General features: G+C 34.6%; 2 protein-coding genes across 11 annotated transcripts in view; both read right to left on the bottom strand.

Annotated features, from left to right (window-relative positions):
* mnb (minibrain) overlaps window positions 1–20434 on the bottom strand; it is a 63706-nt gene extending 43272 nt beyond the window's left edge. Inside the window, exons 1-3 of one of the 9 annotated variants that reach the window (XM_089170024.1) lie at window positions 18550–19583; window positions 16823–17076; window positions 3628–5774 (exon numbers count right to left, since the gene is read on the bottom strand). In XM_089170024.1, the coding sequence (XP_089026150.1) occupies window positions 3628–3790 (163 nt within the window). In that variant the 5' untranslated portion in view covers window positions 3791–5774; window positions 16823–17076; window positions 18550–19583. Of the gene's footprint in view, window positions 1–3627; window positions 5775–8985; window positions 9004–15564; window positions 15696–15929; window positions 16326–16822; window positions 17077–17222; window positions 17792–17826; window positions 18466–18549; window positions 19584–19619 lie in introns of those variants that run through there. The other 8 variants (XM_089170023.1, XM_089170022.1, XM_089170026.1 and 5 more) reach the window with 8 other exon arrangements.
* A 1942-nt stretch (window positions 20435–22376) lies between these two features.
* On the bottom strand, window positions 22377–26568 carry LOC107069397 (uncharacterized). Of its 2 annotated transcripts, XM_089170033.1 has the most exons (6): window positions 26059–26568; window positions 25072–25394; window positions 24204–24809; window positions 23224–24046; window positions 22807–23007; window positions 22377–22495 (listed from the first exon to the last, which is right to left on the bottom strand). In XM_089170033.1, exons 2-5 carry the CDS (start codon window positions 25380–25382, stop codon window positions 22918–22920), a joined length of 1830 nt encoding a protein of 609 aa, XP_089026159.1. In that variant the 5' UTR covers window positions 25383–25394; window positions 26059–26568; the 3' UTR covers window positions 22377–22495; window positions 22807–22917. The 2 variants fall into 2 exon arrangements, with proteins under 2 accessions (XP_089026159.1, XP_089026158.1); XM_089170032.1 differs by lacking the exon at window positions 22377–22495 and having other exon boundaries at window positions 22931–24046.
* Window positions 26569–26631: the final 63 nt, after the last annotated feature.

The raw sequence follows: 26631 nt of genomic DNA, 5'->3' as shown, positions 1-26631 counted from the left end.
CGCTCAACTCCATCCAAGAGGATTTCAAGAGTTCCCTCTTCTAGTCAAAAGGAAAGTCAATCATTTTTTTTTGTCTTTCTCTCTCTTATTATTTCTCTCTCTCTCTCTCTCTCTCTCTTAGAAAACTCGTCGCGAGGTCAACGTCTGTCGATATTGGGTTCTATGGAATCGAGGAAAGAAACCTGAAAGGACAAGAGAAAAAAAGAAAGGAAGAAAGAGAAAGAAAGAGAGAAAGATAATCGAAAGGTGCCAGGTCGAAAATACACGTCAGTCGGGTGAACGGTCGAGCAGAATCTTCGAATTGTCCGAGAGTCGCCGATCAGGCATCGGTCCAAAACCGGGCCCTCCTCCCCTCCTGCCTTCCTCCCATCTTCGTCGAAGTCCGACGAAGATACAACGACGACGACGACGACGATGATGACGCCGACGCCGACGCCAACACCGACGCCAAAACGCCAACGCCAAAACGCCAACGCCGACGCCGACGCCGGCATCCGACAACGCGAACGAATCGAGAAAGACGTAGGAGGATGGGGGCAGGAGAAAAAGTGAGGAACAGGGGGTGAGAGGGTGAACGACTAACTTGCATCACCCCACCCGTGTGTCGAATGCGTTCATCACTCGATGAAAAGAATCTTCCTTTTCTCTTTCTCTTTTTATTTCTTTTTCTCTACCGATTGTGTACCAGACGCCATCTTCGATCTTCTCTCGTCTTTACGACGATCGTCCAATTATCGTGTATTTTTAGATCGCTCGATCCAAGCGCCTAAAGAGAATTTCGCCCTGTGAATTCCGAACGATTAATTCCTAACGCATACGCTAACTTAAACTATGTATATATATATATATGTAGAAGACACACACACACCCCAACCAACCAACACATATGCAAGTAAATAAGTGTAAGTATTCTCTCTACTCGATGCTTTTTTATCGAACCCTGCTGCGATAACAACGATCGACATCTAACCAACACACACCCCCTACTACCCTTCTCCTCACCAAGCCCACTTTGTATTTCCCTTTTTTTTATTCTTCTGTCACTTTTTCGTTTTTTCTTTCTGTTTTCTCTTACGAAGACCAAGACGATTTCTATTTTGAAATAAACAAGTCAAAAGAGAAAGAAAGATAGATCGAATACACCAAGGGGAAAAGTTTTCTAATGCGTTTGATCTTTAGGAAGGTCAGTGACGCTTCCAAGTTCTTTTTTCGGCTAACAAAAAAAAAAGGAAATTTAAAAAAAGAAAGAGTTGAAAGAAAGAAGAAAAAGAAGAGGGGACAGATCTTTGCTGCTACTGCTGCTGCTTCTGCTGATGTTGCTGATGCTGTTACTGCTTGATGTCGAACACGACTTGTCGATTTTCTTTCACCCAAGAGAAAGAGAAATACGAAGAGAGAAACAGAACGTGACCATGCTATTCTCGTCGATCGTTAACAAGAAGACAACTCAAGACTAACAATAAATATAAGAAGAAAAAAAAGATCGACAAATTATTCTACTCGCTTGAAAATGTTTTAGAAATACTTATGAAATTGTTTTATGATCGTTTATAAATAAATAAAAATATATTTGTTATCCAATTGACAAATATCTCATACAATGTAGTAATATTAGGTTGACCCGAAAATGTTTGCCTCTTTTTGGAGATAAGTAAGCAACCCTTCGAGTGCTGAATTTATTTATTATATTAATTAACTAAAATGTTTTGTAGGAACGGAATAATTTATTATTAACCAGATTCTAATAAGAAATTATATTTAATAATTAAAGTTTTTATTTCTGAATATAATTTAATTAATTAATATAAGCATTACATTATTTTACATTTGGTAATTTTTACCAAACGCATATATGCGTCTATAACACTCTAAGGGTTAAATAATATTGCATGTGTAATATACCTTTGCTTTGTATTTTACGTTATTTTACTCTATAATATCGATTCTACTCTAGTTTACTTTTTTCTATACTTTAAATAATTCAACCTAAAAAGTATTGTGTTCATATAATTACTAAAAAAAAAAAGAAAAAACTTTTGGAAGAACCTAATATATGTTTTTTTTTTTTTTTATTGATGTTTTGATTTATCCTTCACAGTAGGAATAGGTTTGATGTGTCAACAGGTTTCAAGTTTCAAGTTAAGTATCTTTTTAACTTTATCATAATTTTTATTAAATTTAAACATACAATAGGACTTTCAAATTAAAATACAATTGAAAAGAAAAAGAATGCGTATGAATAATTAAAAAAATAAAAAGAAAAACATGAATCAAAGTTTCTCGTTCAAAGTATATTTCGATCTTCTTTCTTTTTCCCTTCGTCACCGCGTCGACACTTTCACCCCTAAAGTAATCTACTAAAAAATAAATAAGCTTAACTCTTTAAACCACCAAGTTTGCCGACGTTTCACCTTACGATCCTTCTAAACCATTATTTTCAACCATGCATCCTTAAACACCCACGAAATACCAATTCAACCTGATCAACGAAAGATTTCTCTGCTTCTAACCGCGAGAAACAAAAAGACAACGCACCCTTTGGGTAAACCCTTTTCACCGGTTTTATTTTTCTTTTTTTCTCTCCCTATTACGATGCTAACGGTTACATACACTGTGTCCAATTTTAATCAACCTATCGGAATAGTGATTGAAATCACTTAACAAACCGAAACAACAACAACTTTGCTAACAAACGAACGGATTTAAATATTACACCCCTTTAACTTTCGTGAACTCCGAAAGTCGGAGTGTAAAAGAGGGTAGATTCCACCCCTCATCATTCTCTTTCTCTTCTTCCTTACTATAGCGATAATTAAACAATTTACCGAGTCATTGGACCGCAAATGCGGCAGTTGCTTTTTCTCTTCGCACACTGGTCCCAAATCTTGAAAACGTTGCCAAAATATGAAGATAATTTAATCTTTTTGTTTTCTTTTCTTGTAAATTAGTATTCGAGGGTTTCTAAGATCACCAATTACGAATTCGATATTGGTCTTAAAAAAAGAAAAAGAAAAATAGATAGAAAATGAAATAAAAGAAAAATAGAGAATGTAGATCGTCGATACTTTTCGCATGATACCGAGAAACGATTCTAAGTCCGATCCAATATCATACACCTGCTAATAAGTGGACTCCTACGTTAGCATGGAACAGACAAAACAAGAAAAAGAGAGAGAGAAAGAGAAAGAAAAAGAAAAGATAGAGAGAAACTACCGCGAAACGATGCACCTGCAATACCGCAGATGCACCGCATAGTTTTATATATATATATATAGTATATAGTATATTACCATCTTTCTCTTTGAACTTTCGATTGGGTCTTTGAGCAACCCTCTACAAGTAATAATAATAATAAAAAAAATAAAAACTATACACGATACTATAACAAGATGAGTCGAAGCAATTAGTTGATAATGGTTACTAAATTTTGTGTACACCATAAGTATAATTATAAGTTTTGAAGTTATAATTTATGAAAGAAGAAACTAGCTATTAAACCTATATAGAATCCCATATAGATCTACGGATATAGATAAGAAATATGATAATAATCTTTCGTTGTATCTAAATAAGTATATATAGTTGAACAAAAAAGTATATATATATATATAAAATAGATTTACTCACATTGTTGCTTGTGCCTGGACTCCATGAGGAGCCTTTGTTCGTTTTTGTGCCACGCGTCGAGAGCGTCGATAGTGTCGGTGCCTGCGATGCCCCTCGCACCTGCGGAGGGTGGTTGGACACCCCCACGTCCCACACCGCCCCCGCCACCGCCTCCATACTCCATGCCCGCGGCACCACCCTTCCCACCCTTTCACTTCTGCCCCCGGCAGTCCTCAAACGCTCACAACATGGGGCACGGGCTGCCCTCTCGATACCGCTCGACTGTTCTCCTTCCCCCTCCTCCCCCGCCCGCCGCCTCCTCCTCCACCACCTCCTCCTCCTTTTCCTCCTCCTTCTTCTTCTTTTTTTTTTACCCTTTACTCTATCTTTATCTCACCAGACACACAATCACAACAACAGTCACCACCAAGCACTTTGTTACCGACCACCGTATACGTACGTCAACTTTTTATTACTATTACTACTACTACTACTACTAACTACTACTACTACTATTCCTCTTCTTCCTCTTCTTCTTCTTCTTCTTATTTTTTTTTCTTTTCCCTTCTATGGTACCAGCAGGAATGAAAAATTCGTCAAGGTAAATTCCTATCTGTATGATATTTCCTTATCTTTGTTTCTACCTTTTTCTTAGATTCCTTTTTCTCTATGAGAAAAAATGAATCCTCGTTAAGAGAAAGAAACACGAATAATAGAAGAGCATCGAAAGGAAAAGGATTATTGTGTTGTAATTTTATTATATCGAGAGTAGAAGATTCGACTTCGTATTATTTGTTGTCCCTTTTCTCTTTTCTTTTTTTTTTTTTTTCGTCTTCTTCCCTTTTTTCTTTTCCTTTTTCTTTTCCTCCTTCTCCTAATTTTCTTTCTTTTTCCTTTTCCTTTTTTGTTCCTCCACCTCCTCCTTCTCTTCCTCTTTTTCAGATAATTCGTTGAAGGATCATCGAACGTGTTCTTCTTCTTCTATTCCTCTTTGGCTTCTTCTTCTCCTTCTTCTTCTTTCCTTCCACGTGTTTATTATAACAACTGTTATTAACCCTATCACCACCACCCTCTCCTCCTTTTTCTTTATCATACGAAAAAATAGCTCTTATTTACACGCGCTCTCTCTTGCACACCTCCCCCCACGACTTTCTTCTTTCCTTCTTTCGGCTTTTTTTCTTCGAACTCTTGATTTCCGTTGTTTCTGTATTTTAATGTTATTTTATTCGTCAATTTAACTTTTCCACTTCAAACCCTTCTTCTTTCACACGCTAGTTTTGTTGTCTTGTTGTTTTTACTTTTTTTTTTTTTTGTTTACTTTCTCACATACGTTCTAACTACTATCTCTATCTTTCTCTCTCTCTCTCTTATTTCTTTTTGTACCACACAAATACACAATATCTATCTATCCTTTTATTTTCCTTTCTTTCTCTGATTCACTCTCTTCTCACTCTCACTTTTTTTTGTTTCACACGTTATCACCGAAAATTGTAAATATATTTGTTATTTATTTATTTATTTATTTATTTATTTATTTATTCTTTGTATACGTGTGTTGAGATGTTTGTTGGTTTTATATGTGTGTTATATGCGTGCTTGTTTTTTGTAGTAGTATGTAATTTCGTGTGTGTCTCTTTCTCTCTCTCACTTTTTATTTTTTTCTTGCTTTCGTTTTTCTCTTCTCTTCTTTATATTCTTCGACTAATTCTACTAACGTGTTTTTTTTATTTTTTATTTTTTTTTTTTAGGGTAATCCGTTGCGTTTTTATTTCTTTATTTTATTTCAATTATTATTATTATTATTATTATTATTATTATTATTATTATTATTATTATTATTTATTATTATTAATATTATTAATATTATTAATATTATTATAATTATTATTATTATTATTATTATTATTATTATTATTAATATTATTATTATTATTACTTCTCAGATTTACACCCCAGAGGTTCAGCCTTTTCTCACAGTTTTCATTCGTCGGTGCATGCGTTGCGTTATTTTCACGAAGCGCTGTGATTGTTTGTTTGTTTGTTTGTTGTGTAGTATTAATTATTCTTATTTTTTTTCTTCTTCTTCTTCTTATTATTATTTCTTTCCCTTTCTTTCTCACTTGACGTCACTATCTGCCTTCATGCTGTACCGATGACAAAGTTGATATCTGTAATCAGAAGAAAATAATGTCAGTTAAAATCATAGAAATGAGAGATGAATAGAAATAAAACATTAATTTTGTTCATTCACATCTACCAACCAAAAATTTCGAATCATTTGTTGATGTAATATGACAAATCTTTAACAACAGATTTACGGACGTTTTGTACAATATTTTTTAATGATTTACAAACATTGTTTAAATGAAGGATTGAATAAAAGGTAGGAATTAATATTTAAATGTATTACATTACATTGTATTTAAATTTTATACATATATATATATGTATAAAAAAGATTTGAAATGCGTCAAATTGACTCAGTTCGTAAATCTAATGTTAATATATCGATTAATTTTCAATTGATTTATTGTTATTACATCAAACATTAAACAAATAATGTTTTAAAAAATTCAGGCTTCTTATGTCACCCAATTTTTAAGACAAAAATTAGAATTAATTTTATTATTACGACATCTTTGTGGCAACTTCAACAAGAAACATGGATGAAATATTCGAAATAAAATAATCTGTATACAAAAAAAAAATTAAATTCAAGCATTTCTGGAATATGTCAGAGTGTCCTTAAAAATAAGGGTAGTTTTTTTTTCGATGAAAGGGTAATTAGAAGAAAAATATTTATTTTATTGATTAAAATAATACTACAAAAACATTTAAAATTAATAACATATTACTAGTAAGAATTGTTGACAGAAAAATTTATAAAAATATAAAATAATTCCAAACTTTTGATTAGAAGTGTATACGAGTAATCAATTTTTCAAATCGATTTAATTTCACGATATAAAAATGAAAGAAAATTAATTAAGTGATAGAAGTATTATTGCCGTATTATTTATTAATGAACGATCATAATAAAAATTGTTTTTATTTAATAGTGATAAGTTTTAAATTATTCAATAGATTGATTTTAAATATAAAAAGTTAAATATTAACAAGATGATTTAAAAATAAAATTGGAAAAAATAAAATTAAAAAATGGAATTAAAAGATCTAAGCTTGTGTGAACGATTCATATATATATATATATATATATATTTCATATTTCTATTATTTATAGATAAACTAGATTATTGTTTTTAAGAAATTTTAGCTGTAATAAGTCATTTATTAACCCATTTGCATCATTAACAAATAAATACGTTTAATTTTCTTGATCTTGATCTTGATTTTGATTTATTTCATGATTTTATTTTATATTACATAAAATTAATCAATTTATCTATTACAAATTAATGAAATATATATCAAAATATATAAATAAATATATTATAATTTTATTGATTATATTATTGTATTATTTTATTTTAATTTTTTTTTTTTTTATTACATTATATTTTATTTTTATATTTTATTTATCTTACTAAATTTTATTTTATTTTTTTTTATTTATTATATTAATATATTGTTTTATTATTTAATTATAATATACATTTAATTATAATAAATAAATAATTTATTTCAATATGTTCTTTTTTTATTATTCATTTAATTATGTCTTCTTAAATGTAATAAATAAAATATATAAAAAAAAAAAAAAACAAACAAATTGATGATAAAAGCAATAATTTTAATTCTTCGTTACAATGCAAATGAGATAATAATAATAAACACATATATAATTTAATTATAATAATATACATATATTTAGCGTAATATAAAAATAAATCACCCCCCCCCTTCTAATCTTTGTCGGAAATTTTTTTTCTAATTTCTTTGTTTTTCTATTTTTTCTATTTTTTTTTTTTTTTTTACTATTTTTCTCGATCCTCATGTAAACGTGCAAGAACGACGAATTCGAATGAAATAGTTACTCGTGGTAGAGCCGGTAATCGTAGTTATCGGGAAATGGTAGTAGATGTGTAGTAACACCAACCAACCAACCAACCACCACCCCTGGGCTAGGTGTACCACTACCACCACTACCACCACTACCCAACTCCTAGTACGCCGATGGCGCTTTGATATTCGCCAGATTGAAAGTCAACGCCGATTGATTCGAACTTTACCGAATGAATATACACACACCACGTGAATCGTTCTTATTTTTTATATTCTCGGTAATTATAATGGACGTTGAGAGAATTCGTGAATGGTCAAAACCCCCATGCTTCATTTAGAGACAGTGTGAGAGAGACAGAAAGAGAAATAGAAATAGTATGTGTGTATCTATACGTTTATGTATATATATATATATGTTATTTATGTGTATGTATGTATGTATGAGAGAGAGTGAGAGAGTAGAAAAAGAAGAGAAAGATTTGAATAGAGGTTTTGAAAAGCGCTCTTTCAAGAAGCATTATCCATATTAAGCGAAAGTTCGTTCCACTCTGAAAAGAAACGCTCTACGAATCTTCAAGTTGACTCGCAATAGGAAAACTCGTGCGGAAACGTAAGAAGGTTTCTTCCCTGAGAAAGAAGAAAAAACAAGAAGAAGAAGAAGAAGAAGAAGAAATAAAAGAAAATATAGTTGAAGATTAATAATAATTTTGTTATTTACTTTGTCAAATGTGTTAAACGATCGTGAGAATATATACTACTATCTTTATACGTGTATTTTAGGTACACGAGGATTTACGTTTAGGTTGGTACACCAACGTGAAATAACATGAAAATTCCTATAGTAAAATTAAAAATAATTGTATGTACAAATCAGAGTATCTCTTAAAATTTTACACCTTTATTTATATACGCTTACTAATAGTTTTTAACTTTGAAATATTAGAATTTAGAAATTAATGCTTTTAATATATATTTTAATTAAGATTATTAATATTAATTATTAAATTATATATTAATAATAATATATTAATTAATTAATATCTTAATTATATATATATTTAATAAATTTATAACGCGTGAATGTTTTATTTATAAAATGTCAATTAAATAATAGTATCTTTAAATCATACACGTTGCTATAACAGACTTTCTTGTTCATGTCTAATTATTAACTATTCATTATTTGTCATTGTTATTTAAATGTTTTTTAATATTAGAATATCAGTTTAATACTTATTGAAGTATAAATAATATAAAATACATTTATTTTGAAAAATTAGATCAATTTCTATCTGACATTTTATTGAATAAAATTGTTCAATTAACACTAATCACTAATTAAGAATGTTAAAACAAATATATTTTAATGTAAACGATATAAAATATTAATATAATATAAAATTGTATTCGATTTACCTTAATTGATAATTAAAATCGAAGGAAATATATATTTTAATCTAAAATCACGTAATATAAACTCGACGAACCTTCATTTACGAAATTCCCCGTTAGACTGGTTCGTTGTCCTTTATGAAAGTCAGTTAAAATTCATCTACTGATTTATTGTTTATATTACTTTTCGAAGGTTAGATATGTATGTATGTATGTATGTATGTATGTATGTATGTATATAACACATGTATCGTATAATTTATTCGAAACAAATAATATAGAATATATATATATATATATATATATATATTATATGTTAATATTTTAGTATTTATCGATTTAGTATTTTTTTTCTTACATTTTATTATAAATATATTATAATAATATATAATATATAATATTGAATATAAAATATATATAAAAAAATAAATATATTATGACTATATATATATATTTTATTATAAAAAAAATATATATATATTTATATATTATATTAATTATAAATAAATAATATATTTATTATATATAGAATAATATTATATTATATATAATAATTTATAAATAACATAATATTTTATATATAATTATATAAATATCTATTTTTTATCATTAATTTAAATATAAATATATTATTTAATAATTAATTTAAAATTAATATTATATTATATTAATATTATATAATAAAAAATAAAATAACAAAATATATAAAATATAAAAATATATAAATAATAAGGAATATATATATATAAATACATATATATTCCTTATAAAATGAAAAATGCAAGTAAGCGTAACGGTGTACTATTTTAAAAGATACACTCAATGCATCTATCTTTAAATATAACTAAATCTGATATACACTTTCTAAACATGTATGCTGTTGTTTTTACCGTTTCCAAAGGAGAAAGAAAAGAAAGAGTTAAAAAGAGATATAAAAGGGTTAGGATGAGGAGGATGAAGGAAGAGGGAAGGTATTAACAAGAGAACCTTTCGTTCTAAGACCTCCATCTTCTTTATCTTTCTTTGCTTCGCGAACTTCGATCTATATTTAACATATGAACCCAGAAATGGCTAACAAAAGGTATATATCGATTGAAAAGGTCGATCTCACACCAAGGTACCCTATTATCTCGTCGTATGAGCGTTCTCAGTACATACTATTTTACGCACTTTTTTATTTTTATTTTTACTTTTATTTTATTCCATCAAGCTGAACCATGTAACATGACCAAAGTATTAGCTCTTCCTTTCCGTCCCCCCCCCCCGGCACTCCTTTAATATTTTTACTAACAACTGATAATAGTAATGATTATCCTAATATAAAAAAATACAAATTTAAATTTATACTTACTAATAATATAAAAAATAAAATACAATAGTAATATAAAAAAAAATATATATAAATACAAATTTAATATACAAAAATACAAATTACATGATTCATATTGCGATATTAATGAAACGGAATATATTTTTTATTTCCTCTTTTATATATTTGTCTTTTTTTTTTTTTTTTAAATGGTATTCATGTAAACACGTTGCGTTCCAAAAAGTGATTAAACTTATACGCAACGTGTTACCCCGTTGATCGACGTTAATTTCATCGATTAGTATCCTTGTCTATTACAATTATTCTCTTTCTCTTTATCTCTATCTTTCTCTCACTCTACATTAATTTCCATGGTTCTAAACAAAACGTTAAGAGGTGTCCACAAAATTTGTACGACGAAAGGTAGCCCTTTGTAGTATAAAACAAAAAACACAAATAAAAATACTAGAGATTTATCGTTTGAGTAAAAGTACGACAAAGATTGGAGGGAAGGGTGAAGGGTGAAAGGGGGAGAGAGGAGGGCTTTTATAATATCGGTAAAAAGAAAGATCCTTCAGTTAGATTTTGAATTTTCACGCGTTGAATGATTCCCGAGTGCTTTTTACGAAATATCTGATCTATACTCGACAAAAGACAATTTTTTGGGCTTTGAAAAACGAGGTGAGAAAATATACGCACGTGGTGTTGGGGGAGGAGGAGGAGGAGGAGCATGTATGTAAAAGGAGTAAACAATACAAAATAAAAACAAAAATAAAAAACAAATAAGATTGAAAAGTAAAAGTTTTATTCGGCAGGTCAGGTAGACAAAGACAAGCAAGTTTTCGAGTTAACGAATGAAAAGGATTTCTCGTGTTATATGAAAGTAGGATTAGGATTAAGAGAAAACAAGGGATTAGCACGTTCTAAACAGATGGTCTTCGGTTTCTTTTCTTCTTTGATGTTAGAAAGAGATGATAGCAGCAGCACACCAGAAAGAAACCATAACAAGCGTATAGTAAATAGTAAGAAGATCGCTTTTTAAAGATTTATTTGTTTTCTAATAGATGAAAATAAAACACATGTTGGTAATAAAAACAATAACATGACTTTTTGCTTCTTCTTTTGCTTCTTCTTCTTCTTCTTCTTCTTTTTCTTTTTCTTTTTCTTCTATTTTGTTACCAGTAGTTTTAAAATTTAAAGAGACGAAAGAGATGATGATGACACGCGATTAGTTGTGTTTTGTTCTGTTTTTGTTTTCAAGTCCATTTAACTCCTTGACATACAAATAAAATAAACACGACGTTTTATTTTGAAATTTATATTTATTTTATATATATATAATTTATATTTTTTATTTACTTATATAATATATTATATAAATAATAATATATATTTATTATTTAATTAATATTATATATTTATTATTTAATTAATATTATATTTATATTTTATTGCTTTATAAAATTCGATAAGGTTGATAATAAATTAAATAATACTATAAAATAATAATAATTTAATAATTTTGTAACGTGTGATACTTCATAAAGCAAAAACAGTCGAAAACCATTTTTGACGTTTTGAAGACGTCTAAGTCTACAATGGCACATGGAATAAATGACGTCATCGTATGTCAAGGGGTTAAATTTATTTTTATTTCTATTATGTTCATACTTTTCTCTTTATCTCGAGCAAGAAGGGATGATAGGAAGAAATTATCAATGTAAAAGAGAAAAAGAGAGAGAGAGAGAGAAAAAGAGAAATATAGAAAAGGGATACCTTTTGATCGTCACCTGTGATAACGATGTTAATGGTAGAAATAAAGGGTCGAGTAATGGGATGAAATCCGTGAGATTAAATCTACGAGTTTTCTCTCTTTCTTTCTTTCTTTCTCTCTCTCTCTCTCTCTCTCTCTCTCTCTCTCTCTCTTTCTCTTTCTCTCTCTTAATAAAACGATATAGACAGCACCACGCAGTTCGTGCGATACGCGTGCCGTTTCCGCTTTGTTTTCGCGGCGAGTTTCTCCCGACAAAGGATGATGATGATGATGATGATGATGATGATGATGATGATGATGATGATGACGATGATGATGATGATGATGATTATGATGATTATGATGATAATCCCTCTCCCCTCATTCCTCGCATCAAATATCATCTACACGTAAACTTTTTCTATTTTCTTTTCAACTCTTTTTTTCTAGTTGAACCCCCCTTTTTTTTATGAATCTTCATCTATCGTAATCTATTTGCATCGGTATTATTTCTACTATTATATTATTCAATTATTTCATTATCTATTTATTTATTGATTTATCTATTTATTTATCTACATCATTTTTTTTTCTTTTTCTTTTTAATTAATATTTGTTTCTCTTCTTTTCAATTTCTCAGCAGATCACTTCGAAAGACACGAGACACGAAAGGCAACGATATTGAAAACATTGACTAATGATTATTGGCTTTAACGCCTCGTGACTTTTCTTAACAATAGGATAAACAAGGAGAATGAGTAAGACAAAGAGTCTTGCTACCACCCCTTAACCCTCCCCCTATCCGTATACGCTTTCGTATAACGTTAATTATACGTTTACATTACTTCTCATCGTTCGTTCGTTCGTTCGAAAGCGTCAGGACGATTAAACTTACGCGATCGGTAGAAGAGTAAAAAAAAATAAATTACAAACAAATTGCAATTCCTCTTCGTTTGAGGATTAATCTAAAGAGAGAAAGAGAGAGAGAGAGAGAGAGAAAGAGAAAAAAAGAAAGGATGAGAGGGAGAGATAGTGACGACAGTGGTAATGGTGGTGGTGGTGGTGGTCTCAACGCGATTGATCGACGTTGGTAAACAATACCACGTGACTGGAAAAACTCGAGTTAGGAAAAAGCTATTAAAAAGAAAGAAGAAAAAAAAGTACAAATAAAACGAGGAGAGGAAAGGAAAAAAAAAAACAGTGCATAATTTTGTATTCATTTTCTTTCTTTCTCACTCACTCACTTACACTTTTTTTTTTATCTCTTTCCTGCCATATAATCTTCCATAAAAAATATTGTTAAATAATTCAAGTCAAAGTGTTTTTTTGCTTTTAAAATGAAACACAAGTTTGCAATAAGTGGCCTAACCGTTTGCACGCGCTAAAAACGTAGATGCGACGCGTGTCTCTATCTTTCTCTTTCTCTCTCTCTCTCTCTCTTTCTCTCTCGTATTTTTCTCTTTCTCTCTCCTTCCAGAGAGCCTACTAAGTAAAGCCGACCAATAAGTGACGTCGTGGAACGTGTTGTCTATTATTAGAAGCGCCGTGTTTCCGCGTACGGCTACATTCCTCGTGTGTCGATAATGTAAGTAAGTACAAGCAAAAAGTAAAACGCGAACCCTCCAAAGATGTTCACAGACTTGCTATCATCGCTCATTAACAAATATACATATATATATATATATATAAAATACATATGTCTATAAAATATGCACGTGGAAAAGAAACATAGATAAGAACGAGTTGTTTGTGTAAATGAATTTTTCTTATTTTCTTTTTTATTACTTGGAACAACGATAAAACGAGAGAGAGAGAGAGAGAGAGAAGAGCTTGAGTTCTATATTTAATCGTGACCTTGAACATTGTTCGTTGAAAAAAGAAAAACAAGAAAAAAAGGCGCGTAGTTCGCGGTCGAATCTCTCCGATAAAGCACAGAGGAAAACGGAAGGGAAAGGAGAGAGAAAGAGAGTGATAGAAGGGTAAAGGGGAAGGGAAGGGAAGAGGTAAAAGGGGAAAGAGGGAGACAGGGAGGACGACGGATGGATCACGCGGAAGCTGGGGCATGTAAATCTCGTACGTAACTGACCTATCGTCGTTCTCTCTTAATCGATCCACCTCGGCACGCTTTGCGGGTCAAATGCGAGCCGAAATTACGAGAAATGCCGATGTACCAGGTGTTTCTTTTAAAATGCTTCAGAATATCACGTAAGAATATGATTCATTTTAAGGAGAATCTACATCTTAATATAATTGTTCGTTTCTTTGTAAAACGAATGAGACAAAATTCGTAATTTACGAATAATGATTCATTGATTAGTCATTTTTTTTTCTATTATTCTTGTATTTAAACTTGTTAAGGAATCTAATTTCGAATGGAGGTATCCACGGGATAACCTAAATCAAAGTTTTGATTGACTTATTCTATGAGAATACGTGACAAAAGTATTCCTCTCGGATTGGGATCATTTGAAAGTTCGCGCGATCCCCGATCACGTGACTGCTACTCCCGATAAGCGGTAAATTCAAAGCAAGAATTGAAGTTAATCCGATAACGTTTGTCATTCTCGCTTACGAAAGCAACCTGGGCCCCGCTTAGGAAAGCGGCTTCTTTACCTTGTATCGAGGTGTCGAATAACCGAGAAAGGAATTTGCACATTAAGCATTGCACGAGCTCGAATAATTTCTTTGGTTCAACGAATTTAAATTCGTTTGAATTTCTTTTTTTTACTTTTTAGTTGCTTGCGTTAAGAAGAAAAAAGATAGGGAAAGAAAATCAAAGAAATACAGAGAATTAATCAATCTAATTATTATTATTATTATTATTGTTATTATCAAGAACGAAATATCATTTTTAATTTGTGGACTTTAGAATGAACATGAAGTTGCAGTTATATATGTACATATACGCATTCACTTGTTGGCTACTTCTCCTCCTTTTCCCCATTATACGAAACATTATTTCCTGATATCGATAAATACAATGTCATCAAAGATGACAATGTTCGCTGACTCATCCTACATATTTTCGATATTTCCGAGAATCGATTAGAAAGAAATTTCGAAAGTACGTTTTTCGTAAAACACGTTAACTAGTTAATCCTCTTCATCACAACGGCGTAACAACACGCGCGGTACACGTCGTACTCCATTTTTCTTTTCTCTAATGGCGCCACGTGCATGACTCATCCACGTCGGGGAATATTCTCATTATCGTTACAACAAAAATTATTGCTACGGAGAGAGAGATCGATGAACGAATAATAAAGTTCGATGTGAAATACATTATGAAAGATACAAACGAACGAAATAATGAATGAACGAACTAACGATGGATGACAAAGAAAAAAGTTGCTGCGAAAAAAAACAAACAAACAAAAAAAGAAAAAAGGAGAGAGAGAGAGAGAGAAAAATAAAAAGTAAGAAAGATCGAGTTTATTCGTTTAGATCAAGCACGTAATGCATCGATAAAGAGAAATCTATCAATGGAGACAGGAAGCTTCGACGACGTTATACGTGTGTATACATATATGTACATACTTACTTACTATGTGCAAATTTATCGTGCGAGAGAGAGCACGCGCGCTCGCGCGCGCGTAAGATTGCGCGACAATACGAAAGAGCTTAATATCACACAAGATAATTTTCATGATGTGTTCCTTATTAAAACTAAAACTAAAAAAACAACAAAATAAAAGTACATTTATATATGTACATAGAAAAAAAATTAGAAATGCGTATCGCACACAATAATGACAAGAAGAACAACGTCGGACACGACGGCAACGATGACGATGATGACGACGATGACAATGACGACGACGACGACGACGACGCGTAAAATACTAAAGTACGACGACGTCCCATCGATAATTTTTGAGGTTAAGTTCTAGCGGACAGTGACTTAACCTCTGAAGGTAGCAGCAGCACATCAAAGTAGCAGCAGTAATAGCAGACACACAGCAGCAGCAGCGACGATAACGGCGCACACTATCGAACTTTCACCCAAAACTCGCGAACATGCCGTTCGAGATTTCATGCGGTGTATATGTGCTATGACACGACATGATACGACACGACACGACACTTTGTAGAGCCCTTTGAATCGAAGTAAAAGGAAGATACGAGAAAGAGAAAGAGAGAGTAAGACGAAACTTTACACTTTGTCAGGAAAACAGAGAAAGACGTAGAAAACGTTAAACACGCGCGAGATAGATAGATAGATTGAAAGAGAGAAAGAGAGGGAAAGAAAGATAAAGAGAAAAAGAAAGAAAAAAAGGAAAGAAAGAGAGAGAGAGAGAGAGAGATTGAACGACAAACGGAAGTTTACCGTAGGAAAGGATCGCGCATAGGAGCGGAGTCGCACGCGCTTCTCCGCTCTTCGTTCGATCGTCCACTTCGATACGTACGTCTCGAAATACGCAGCACGATAGCGATTCGTCCGTTGGCAGACCTAACCTCAACTCGACGACGGCTACGGCTACGGCGACGGAGACGACACGACGACACGACGGCAACGGCAACGGCTAGTGCCGCACGAGAGCGCGCGAGTTCCTTCCTTTACGTATATGTGTTACACCGTACAGAACACGCGGTCGACTTCGACTTCGACTTCGACTTCAACTTCAACTTCAATTTCGAATATAAATATAAATACGAGCTACACTTCGTGCCTGCTTATATGCAGGAAGAAGGAAGCGAGAAAGAAAGGGAAAGAGAGAGAGTAAGAGAGAGAGAGAGAGAAAAAAGATAGGAAAGAGGGAAAAAGAGGAAAAGAGAAGAAGAAGAAGAAAGGAAGATACCTCGGCGGTGCTCGAAGAAGAAGACTCGAGAGGCGTCGTCCACCAGCACCTTATTTCTTTTTCTTCTTCTTCTTCTCTTCCTCCTCCACTTTCTCCACCTCCACCTCCACCTCCACCTCCACCACCACCACCACGACCACCTCCGCCAGTTCTCCTTCGTTCTTTCCTCTCCTCTTTCCTCCTCCCCCCTCCTTCCCTTTCGTCGTCTTCCTCTTCTTCCACTAACACACGATGAGGCTCGAGGCCACGCACGCCTGTCTCACCGAAATATAATAATAATAACAATACAGCACGTATTAAATATACGTATATATGTATATGTATATATATACCTATATTTATATATACGTATACATATATTTATATAGATCTTTTTCTCTTTCTTTGCAAAGCACTTCACCGACAACAACGGCACACTAGTAGCTTGCTGGCAGTGCTGGTATAAGAAACGTAAGAAGAAAGGAAAAAAGAAAACAAAATAAAAAACGGTGGGGGGTGGATTGGGCGCACCATACACACAGCAGACAAACAGGGGACACGCGGAAGTGGAAAAACACAAGGCAAAGAAGAAGAAGAAGAAGAAGGTGAACTGCCGCCGCCACCGTTGCCGCCGCGAAACGCGAAGGAGTCGGACCACGGAAGGCGAACTGTCATACACGCTCGGCCTTCGGACGGAGCTTTCCTCTCCTCTCCCCCGCTTGCTCGCTCACCGCTTCTTCTTCCTTTTCCTTCTCCTCCCCCTCCTCCAACTTTTTCTTTGTCGCACGCTTGATCAAGGCACGCAACCCGCACCGAAAGTCGCGATTTCTTCTTCGCTCTCTCTCTCTTCCTCTGATACACGACACACCGTTACGCACACAGTGCGTTTTTCCTCCTCCTACCCTCTTGTTTAGCGGCTCTCTTTCTGCCTACACCCGCCTACCCGCTTGCCTGTTCGCTTATTCGTTCGTTCGTTTGCTCTTACGCTCGCTCGCTCGCTCGCTCGCCTGTATTTGCTTACTTGCCTTTCTTTTAATCCGAACGAGCCTCGACGAAGGAATAATCAGGTCGTAGCCATGAAATCGAATAACCGTCGTAGAAACTGTTTCTGCGATATCGTTCTCAGGTAAATACTATTTTTGTCGCACGTTCAACGGATAGCACGTGGACACCTGTATATCTTCGTAGTCGCGTTAAAATTTCAGACCTTCCGTTTTCTCTTTTCACGAGCTACACGATAATGAACCGTTATCTCTGACAGATCGGACAATTTAGAACACAACGTGATATGACACGACAAACGACGACGACGACAACACTAGCAAACACGAGTAACACGCGCGCACGTGGAACTCGCGAGACTTGACGTCAGCGACGTTGACGACGTTGACAACGACGACGGAAAGCGCGCCTTTAATTCTGTTCTTCCTGCCTGCCTGCCTGCTTGCTCGCTTGTCTGCTCGCCTGCCTGCTTGCCTGTCTGTCGTTTATCTAACGCTCGCGTTCGCGCGCGCGCGCGAGAGAGAGAGAGAGAGAGAGAGAGTGAGTTTAGCGAGGATGCTTACTCTCACCCTTTCCTTCTTCCTTGTCCCCCTTCTATATTCCACCCTTCTTCCCCCCTCTTTCTCTCTCTCTCTCACTCTCTTCCTTTCTTCACCGATATCACCAAGCACGCGGCGGGACACTCCCGAGAGTACAACTTTTCTGTCTTCCTTCCCTCACTTTTTGTTACAATTACTACTGCTTACAGCTTCTGTCGTTATGTTGTTTGTTGTGTTGTTGTTGCTGTCTTGTGTAGTCTTGTCGTTGCACTCTTACAAGAGAGAAGACGATTAATCATTAACAGTTGTTCTCTTTGTTTCCGTTCGTTAAACGCGTTCCAAAAATGTACGATATGAACGATTTCGATGTGTCGTTTTGTTGATTATTGACGCTCTTACTACCGTTGTGTAAAATGACGACAACAATAACGAGGAGGAGTAAGACGACGATGACGACGATGATAGTGATGACAACGTCAAAAACAACGACAACGTTGACAATGATGATAACGACAACGAGGAGAATGAGGAGGACGACGACACGACGACGACGACGACAACGGCAACGGCAACAGCAAAGAGAGCAAAGAAAACAAAGAGAAGAGCGAAGAGGTGTTGCACCGTATCACGTGGTACTCCGCAGCGCACCTCGAGAAAGAAACAGAGAGAGAGAGAGAGAAATAAAAGAGAGGAGAAGATAAAGATACGGCTCTTCTTCTACTCTCGAGGCGGCGCTCTCTCGTGCGATTATCCGATAGGTTATCAGCCACGAGGAGATGAAAGAAGCAAAAGGAGCACGAGTTCGAACGGACGCGCTCGCGCGACGTCCTCCTCTTCTGGCGCCACTGCTGTCGTCGTCGTCGTCGTCGTGACCAACACGACACCACCACCACTACTGCCACTACTACCACCACCGCCACCACCGCTACCGTCGTCGTTGTCGTCGCCGCCGCGGCCGCCGCCACCGCCAAGTGGTGCGCTAGACGTCGGGCAAACACCCCCGCGACACTGCCGCAATGAACTCGCCCGGTTCGAAGGGTCAAAAGCACCGCGGCAAAATAATAACAGAACGCAGCCGCCACCGTCGTGCGCTGACGCCGCCGATGCTGCTGCTGCTAATGCTGTTACTGCTACTGTGACTGCTACTGCTTTTCGGAGCAATAGCAGTTATATTGGTCCAGAAATGTTGCGACGATACGCGTTCTTAAAATGATATAATGTTCAAACGAAAAATAAGACGCAACGTGTCGATGATAAGAAGAATACTTCTTTCCTACCAAATTTATCCCTTTGCAATCCTTAATCCTTCTTTTCGTTCTTCTTTGATACAGCACGTTCGCGTTCACTAATAACGACGGCACCAACAAAAATGATCACGATGATAATGATAACGAGGACGACGAAGAAAAAGATCTCGGTCCAGCTGTCGTACACGCCACTGCTGCTAATCCTAGTGGTGCTTGTTCGCGGCCGCGGCTTTTGGCGGGTTTCCACGAGCGCAGAAGACACGAGCTTACACCACTGACACACACACCGCGGCCGCCGTGCATTCACCTCGTCCTCGCACCACGCGCCGCCGCGGCCGGCGTCACCGTCGACGACGACAACGACGACGACGACGACGACGACGACGACACGCTTCGACGACGAGCCCTTCGGCCGACGATGAACCTCGCGACACCGTACACCGCCGTGACGAGCTTGACGAGCGGACGTCTACGAAGACGAACCTTCCTTTTCTCCTTCCTCTTATCGAGGCACCACCACGTAATACTCTTTCTCCTTCTTTTCTAAATTGACCAACAACACCACTACCTCCTCTTCCTCCTTCTCCTTCTTCTTCGTCTTCTTCCACTTCTACTTCCTCTTGTCGTATTCCTCTCCACGAGTCTCTCAAGTCGCTCCGCCACGCCGCACTACCTCGACGCGCGCACACCCACCACCACCGTATACCGAACTCCCGATAAGACTTACGTCCGATAGCGCGCCCTTTTCCGTCGACCGATTCAACGGTCGACGCGTACAAAACGCACCACGTTCTCGCCAAAGCAACGAGAATCTTACGCCCTAACCGCGGGGACACCGCATCGCTTTCACGGCCGAACATGGAGCTGGATCCATGCCGAATGGTTCCTCCAATTTCCGTCGCGCGGACCGCTGGCGCTAGCGTTCCTCGCTCTCTCTTTCTCTTTGCTCTATAGCGCTAGACTGTATCCGAATTCACCAACCAACATTTGTCTTTAGTTACCGTTGTTCCACTATTTTCATCCAATCCCTGACCTCGACCAATCGCAATCTTATTTGACTTTTTTCTTGGAGCTTTCCTATTGGCTCTTTTTCGGTAAAGCTGATTCAAATGTTCCATTCGAAATCTCCCTGATTTGTCCGAAAACGTGCTACGATATTATTCGTTGAAATGTTAATTCAATTCGAATCGTTACTTTTGAAATATACGCTGTATCTATGTCGATTGTCGGATTCCTCAAAGAAAAAAATGAGGAATTTTTCAAATTCGACGATTGATCATTGCTGTTAAAAAATCAATAATATGCATTTAAATAACATAATGGTAAATGAGACAACATAATTTCTATTAGGAATCATAATGGCAAATGAAATGCATAGATCATTAGTTTATGTGTATATTTGAAAAAAAAAAAATCTTTTCATTGATTGAAAAACTTTTCTTGTCCCTTGCGCGATATATAGATGGCTATGAAATACGTCGATACAACCATTTTTTGGGATAAACATACGCAAAAAGGATTAAAATAACATTGTTCGTTTGTTTCACTGGTATCAACAACTTGAAGACATTTTTGTTTTTAGTAAAAAGATATATACATATTACATATTACATATTAATATGTATAGATCATTATGATTATATTCATATATATATACATATACAACAAATAAATTGCGGTTCGATGCTTTTTGTAGTCACCGTATTACAGTATATTTGTGCAGAGGAAATTAATTATATTTCCCCTTTACGCTTGCACTTTCAAAAACTTATGCACGTACTTTGTTGATGGGTTAAATTTTTATTTTTTGTGCATAGTAAAAAATGTTTACATTTGATTAATCGGCCGAACGGTATAGTTAGTTATATATATATATGTGATGACGGTATTTTTTATAAATAATGTACAAACTGATTTGATGATACCATAAACTTATACCGTACGTCGAACTGTATATTTTCAGTAATTTCGCAAATATAATTATTTTCAATATATATTTAGTTTACTACATTTATAATCTATAAGAAATTAGAATTTATTAAAAGAGCAACGTGCACGATACTGTCTGCCTCTTGAATATTTTCCTCTCGTAGACTTCCCTCGAAACGGTCTTCTTCCTCTTCCACACCAATCGTTTTCTCTTTGGAATGTAAACGTTTCGTCCGAATCTTCCTCGGAATCTCCGAGATTCATTATGGGACTTTCGCCTCGACTACGATCACTTCTGTTCTCGCGAAAATCATCAATGTTCATCGAACGATTATAATTCGGTGAATATCTATCATATTGTTCTCGAATTGATCCCCTAGAATAACTATCTCTACTTCTCTTACTGGAGTTTGTTTCTAAATTTCTCGATGGATGTTCCGGCGAAGGTACGCTTTGGAAATGATCCCGATCGTGGGATCTCCTATTAGGCGGAGACAATGTCCTCTTCCATGGGCGTTTATGAGACAAATTGCTCAAGTTCCATCTTAAGTCATCCGCGTCTCGATGTTTTTCCCGCGTATTCCAATCGAGCCTATCCATGATAGATTTTCTTTCTTCTTTGATCTCATGTTCGATGTCATGTGGATATACTTGCATCTCAAAATCAACCATATCGACGTGCGCTTCCACGGATTTCGAATCCATTTCAATTTCTTCTGTTTGACAAATCTTTTGATGCATCTGCATGGTTTGCGTTGTCAACGACGTATCGTATTGTTGTACCTCTTCTTCCTCCCAATATATTTTCTTGCCATTCAGCAAGAGTATAGAATTGGAAGGATATTCCTCGTACTTACTTTTAGAGTCTGCTTTCTTTGGGTCAAAGAAAAATCTACCCTTCCTTTTCAAACGTGGATCTTCGATTGGAAGTCCACGTAGGGCGTGCTCGCAATGCCGTAGTATTTCTGGCTTGAATCCTACCATGGAAAAAACAAATTCCACGTACGATTAATAGGAGAATACATTGGTCGTTTTAATACTTTAGTTTTCATATCATTTTCATGCTTCGTGAGCGTTTCTCACAGAGAATCAACGATCACGCGTGAAAATGAGTTGTTACACTTCACTTCGTTTTTCTTTTACTTTTTATTTATTTTTTATTTCTTTCTCTTATACCATCTTTTGCATATACCATCAAAGTATAAGCAATAGCAATGATACTTTTCACTTTTCAAAACACAAAACGCGATTGAAAGCACTTTAATATCGTTAACATTAAAATTCTCACCTGGATATAAGACTGGTGGACTAGTCGAATCTAAGGGATATAAAAAAGAAAATGCAACGATATTAATATTATATGTTAAGTCGCACAAGTTGAGATTGGTTTACATATTCTTTAGGATACAAAATTAAAAAAGCTCATACTCGCACCTTTAGCAGAAACAGACGCTTCCAGTAGACTGGACAAACTGGTCTTTTCAAATTGCTGTAAGTTTAAATTTAAAGTAATAAATTAATATTTTTTTCTGGATATAAAACATATACGGATTTAGTCCAAGTAGTATACATAAGTGTGTTGTATAAATGAATACATTAGCAAAGGTATTTTTATATAATTAATGCAAAGAAATAACGATTTTACGCTTGTTGACAATTGAACAATTAAATAAAATATTATTACTATGATACATAAGGTGTTTACTTTGGTATCGGAGATAACTGGTGGTTCAGGAGTCTTCAAGCGTTCTTCACGAAGCTGGTATCCATTGTTCGAGGATAGCGATGACCTATGGTCTTTATAATTTGATGATGGTGAAAGGACTGCATTAACAGGCTTATGGTTGGATGACTCTAAATGTGAAACAACTCCATGTTGTGGCACATATCCTCCCATGACTGATTGATCCATTGATACTGGTGCAGGCACTGGTTGTGGAGTAGTTTGATGAGGTGCAGGATGTAGTACTGCTCGGGTTCCTGATTGCGTTGGTATAGTATTCGTTTGTACCGTATTATGATTGTACATTACGGGGCCAGAGGAGTAATGAGCAGGTGGTATTGAATGTAAAGGAGCACCATCGAAGCCTATAGCTGTTTGAGATGAAGGAATATCAAAATTCATAAATGGCTGCATTCCCGATGACATTGGCAATACAGAAGATGATGGTGGTGGTTGTGGTTGTTGTGCTGGTGTTAGTGGTCCACCCTGATGCATATAAGACTGAGACAATGCTCCTCGAACTTCTGTCTCTTGTGAATATATAGATGTATTCATGATTGGTGATATTCCTTCCATTGAGGATGCTGGGATATATGTAGAATTAGACTTTATAGCTTCATTTCGCAACTGCCTGGCAAGTTCATTGATGAAAGGTGATCTTTTCCTGGTGCGTCGTTCCAAAGATCTGCTACGAGTACGACTTCGACGTCTTGGACTGTATCTCCTATTAATCGGTGAACGGGACCTTCTTCGAAAACGTTCCATGCTGCGACTTCGTTGCCGATCACGAGATCGACTTCTTCGTCTTGTGGATTTAAAGTTAAAATATAAATTTTTGCCATTTTAGTCTCAAAGAATCAGCACTTTGAGAAACTAATTAATAGGCGTGTGCTTAGTCGCGTATCACTTAAGATCGCGACTAGTTAAATAGTATATATAATAGAAAATGTATATTCTCTTACCGTTCTTGTAGTTCCATTCTTCTTTTATGTCGTTCAGCACTCCATCTTCTATCTGCACTTAATCTTCGTTCCCAACTTAATCGTCTGTGGTACGGACTTCTTCTTCTTTCTGGTGATAATATAAGAGGACTTCTACGATCACAATTTACTCTTTCTGAACTCAATCTGAAAGGACTTCTACGACGAATAGGACTCAATATTCTTCTATGCGGACTTGCTCTGCATCTATCATAACTTTTTCTACGTACTGGACTTAATTTTATTCTTTCCTGGCTTCTACGACGTTCTCTACTTTTTCGATTTCGCATTTGTACTCGTTCCTCATTTTGTTTATCAGTAATACTTTGAATTGCTTCACTTTCTGTACCAGGTGGTACTACATTATCAGAATCAAGTAAATTTTTAATAGCTTTTTCTTTCTCCGCCAATAATTTACTCTCGTTGTCCCTCTTCGTACGCATTTTGTCTCTTTCTATATCTTTTGTACTTTTAGATGGATCTCGCCGAATTTCTTCACGTTTCTTTTCCTCACGTTTCTTTTCCTCTCGTTTAGATTTCTCACGACTGTTTCTAACGACGACTTTATGTTCCTTGCGATTGTGCTCCCTATAATTATTCTTTCTATCACTTTCTATCAAATATCACTAGTTGTTACAATATAATTAAGACATAACTTCGTTCTTAATACAGATGTACAAAAAAATACTAAAACATGTATTAAGAAGAAATTGTAGGGGATAATACAAACGATTATCTGCCACATAATTTGAAAAAATATTTTTTAAGTATCACAAAGCAATACAGTAAAAAATTAAGATTAAACATTATAGTTAATAAACGTTGTCTTAATAAAATATAAATTTTCTACCTAGTAACTTGTTCGTTTTCTTTAGCTTGAGATTTTTTTTCCTCACGATTCTTATCTTCCTCTCCTTCCCAAGCATCGACAACATTGAGACCTTCCATAAAATCATCATCCAGAAACTCTTGAAGTTCTTTATCCGGTATTTCCTTGAGACCTTCAATGGCACGTTGTACATCTTCAGTAGTTTTTTTGATGATAGACTCTTTTTGCACAATAGAAGATTGTTCTTTTTTCAACTTATCGTTGTCTTTGTTATTGGTCTTTTTTTCAATGATTGGTGTCTGCAATTCTTCCATTTCAGCAAGATCACTCATTTTGCTTAAAAACTGTAATTAGTAGGTTCAGTGTAATTATTCAAAGAGGTTTCATTTTGTTAAATATAATAATATACATAAAAATTCGTATATTTTGTAAATTTCTTACATTTATTTTAATTTAACTTTATACTTAAGTCAAAGACAGGCAGAGCATAACTGTTATAACACGTGATATGTACTTATTTACAATATAAGGTACTAGAATAACTACATAAAAATATTTACATCTACAATATTCATTAAGCACTGTCAAAACAGGTTTTTAAGAAGAAAATCAGAGGACTGGTAATTTCACAGTTACTAGTTATATTATAGCCAAACGTTAAATATTTCACGTTTCTAGAAAAGAATTATTTTGAAATTAGTACTTAAATCTTTATTATTTGTTTATATTTCTTTTTTCACATTATTTACTAAGCATAAAATCCACTGATAACTTGTTACTCGTTGATGAACTAAATCTCGGATCTCTGAATCTGTTCAACTATTCATGCACCGTCAGACATATTTATTTTTTTGATAAGCTAAATAGGAATTCAATGCAACACAACATAGGTATAACATGCTTTTCACTGCTAAGAACCATCGCAATTGTAATTAACTCATAGCCGGGGATATATCTGTCTATATTTTGTTTCTTTGCTGAATTAATCGATATTGTTTTAATATATACCTATCCTTATCCCAACGATGACATTAAATTAAAATGAGAAGTAATGATATATCTGATTAACAGTTGAAAATCTATTCCCTTCTCTAAATTTTAAAACACTAATATCAAGTAGTAGAAATCTGAAGAATTAAAAACTACGAGTACTTGGCGCATTACTAGTCATCCATCTTGACTACCAATGCAAGGAATAAAACTAACCAATCGACTTAAACAAAACTAGTATTTCAAATAATTGGCGCCAAATTCTTTACTTCCTTTCATAACTTTTTGTATATGCTGTTGATATTTTGAAATGATTACGTAAATTTTAAAATTGTTTAAATATGACAGAGGATAGAATTATATATTTCAATGAATAAAAAGTAATATATGAATTTACAAGAGGCCAGTAGTTAAAATATAAAATTTCTATGATTTAACTGAATTATACAATTTAACGCTGACATTTACACTTAATTATTATTATTATTATTATTATTATTATTATTATTATTATTATTATCATAAATAATAATTGCTTTTCATTCTATCGCTTTTTAATCCTTTCGAACGGAACTTCCCGCAGAAATTGTG

Source organism: Polistes dominula, unplaced genomic scaffold, assembly GCF_049000335.1.
Source record: "Polistes dominula isolate Pdom_NZ unplaced genomic scaffold, Pdom_raw_medaka contig_15, whole genome shotgun sequence".
Classification (NCBI taxonomy): Eukaryota; Metazoa; Arthropoda; class Insecta; order Hymenoptera; family Vespidae; genus Polistes; species Polistes dominula.
Note: the sequence above shows the minus strand (reverse complement) of the source record. Positions and strands in the feature narration are given on the sequence as shown.

Coding starts and splice junctions, on each gene's coding strand:
- LOC107069397 (XM_089170032.1), bottom strand. CDS start 25,382: ATGAGTGATCTTGCTGAAATGGAAGAATTGCAGACACCAATCATTGAA. Junction 24,810..25,071: donor GAAAACGAACAAGTTACTAG/GTAGAAAATTTA, acceptor GAATAATTATAG/GGAGCACAATCGCAAGGAAC. Junction 24,047..24,203: donor AGAATGGAACTACAAGAACG/GTAAGAGAATAT, acceptor TAAATCCACAAG/ACGAAGAAGTCGATCTCGTG.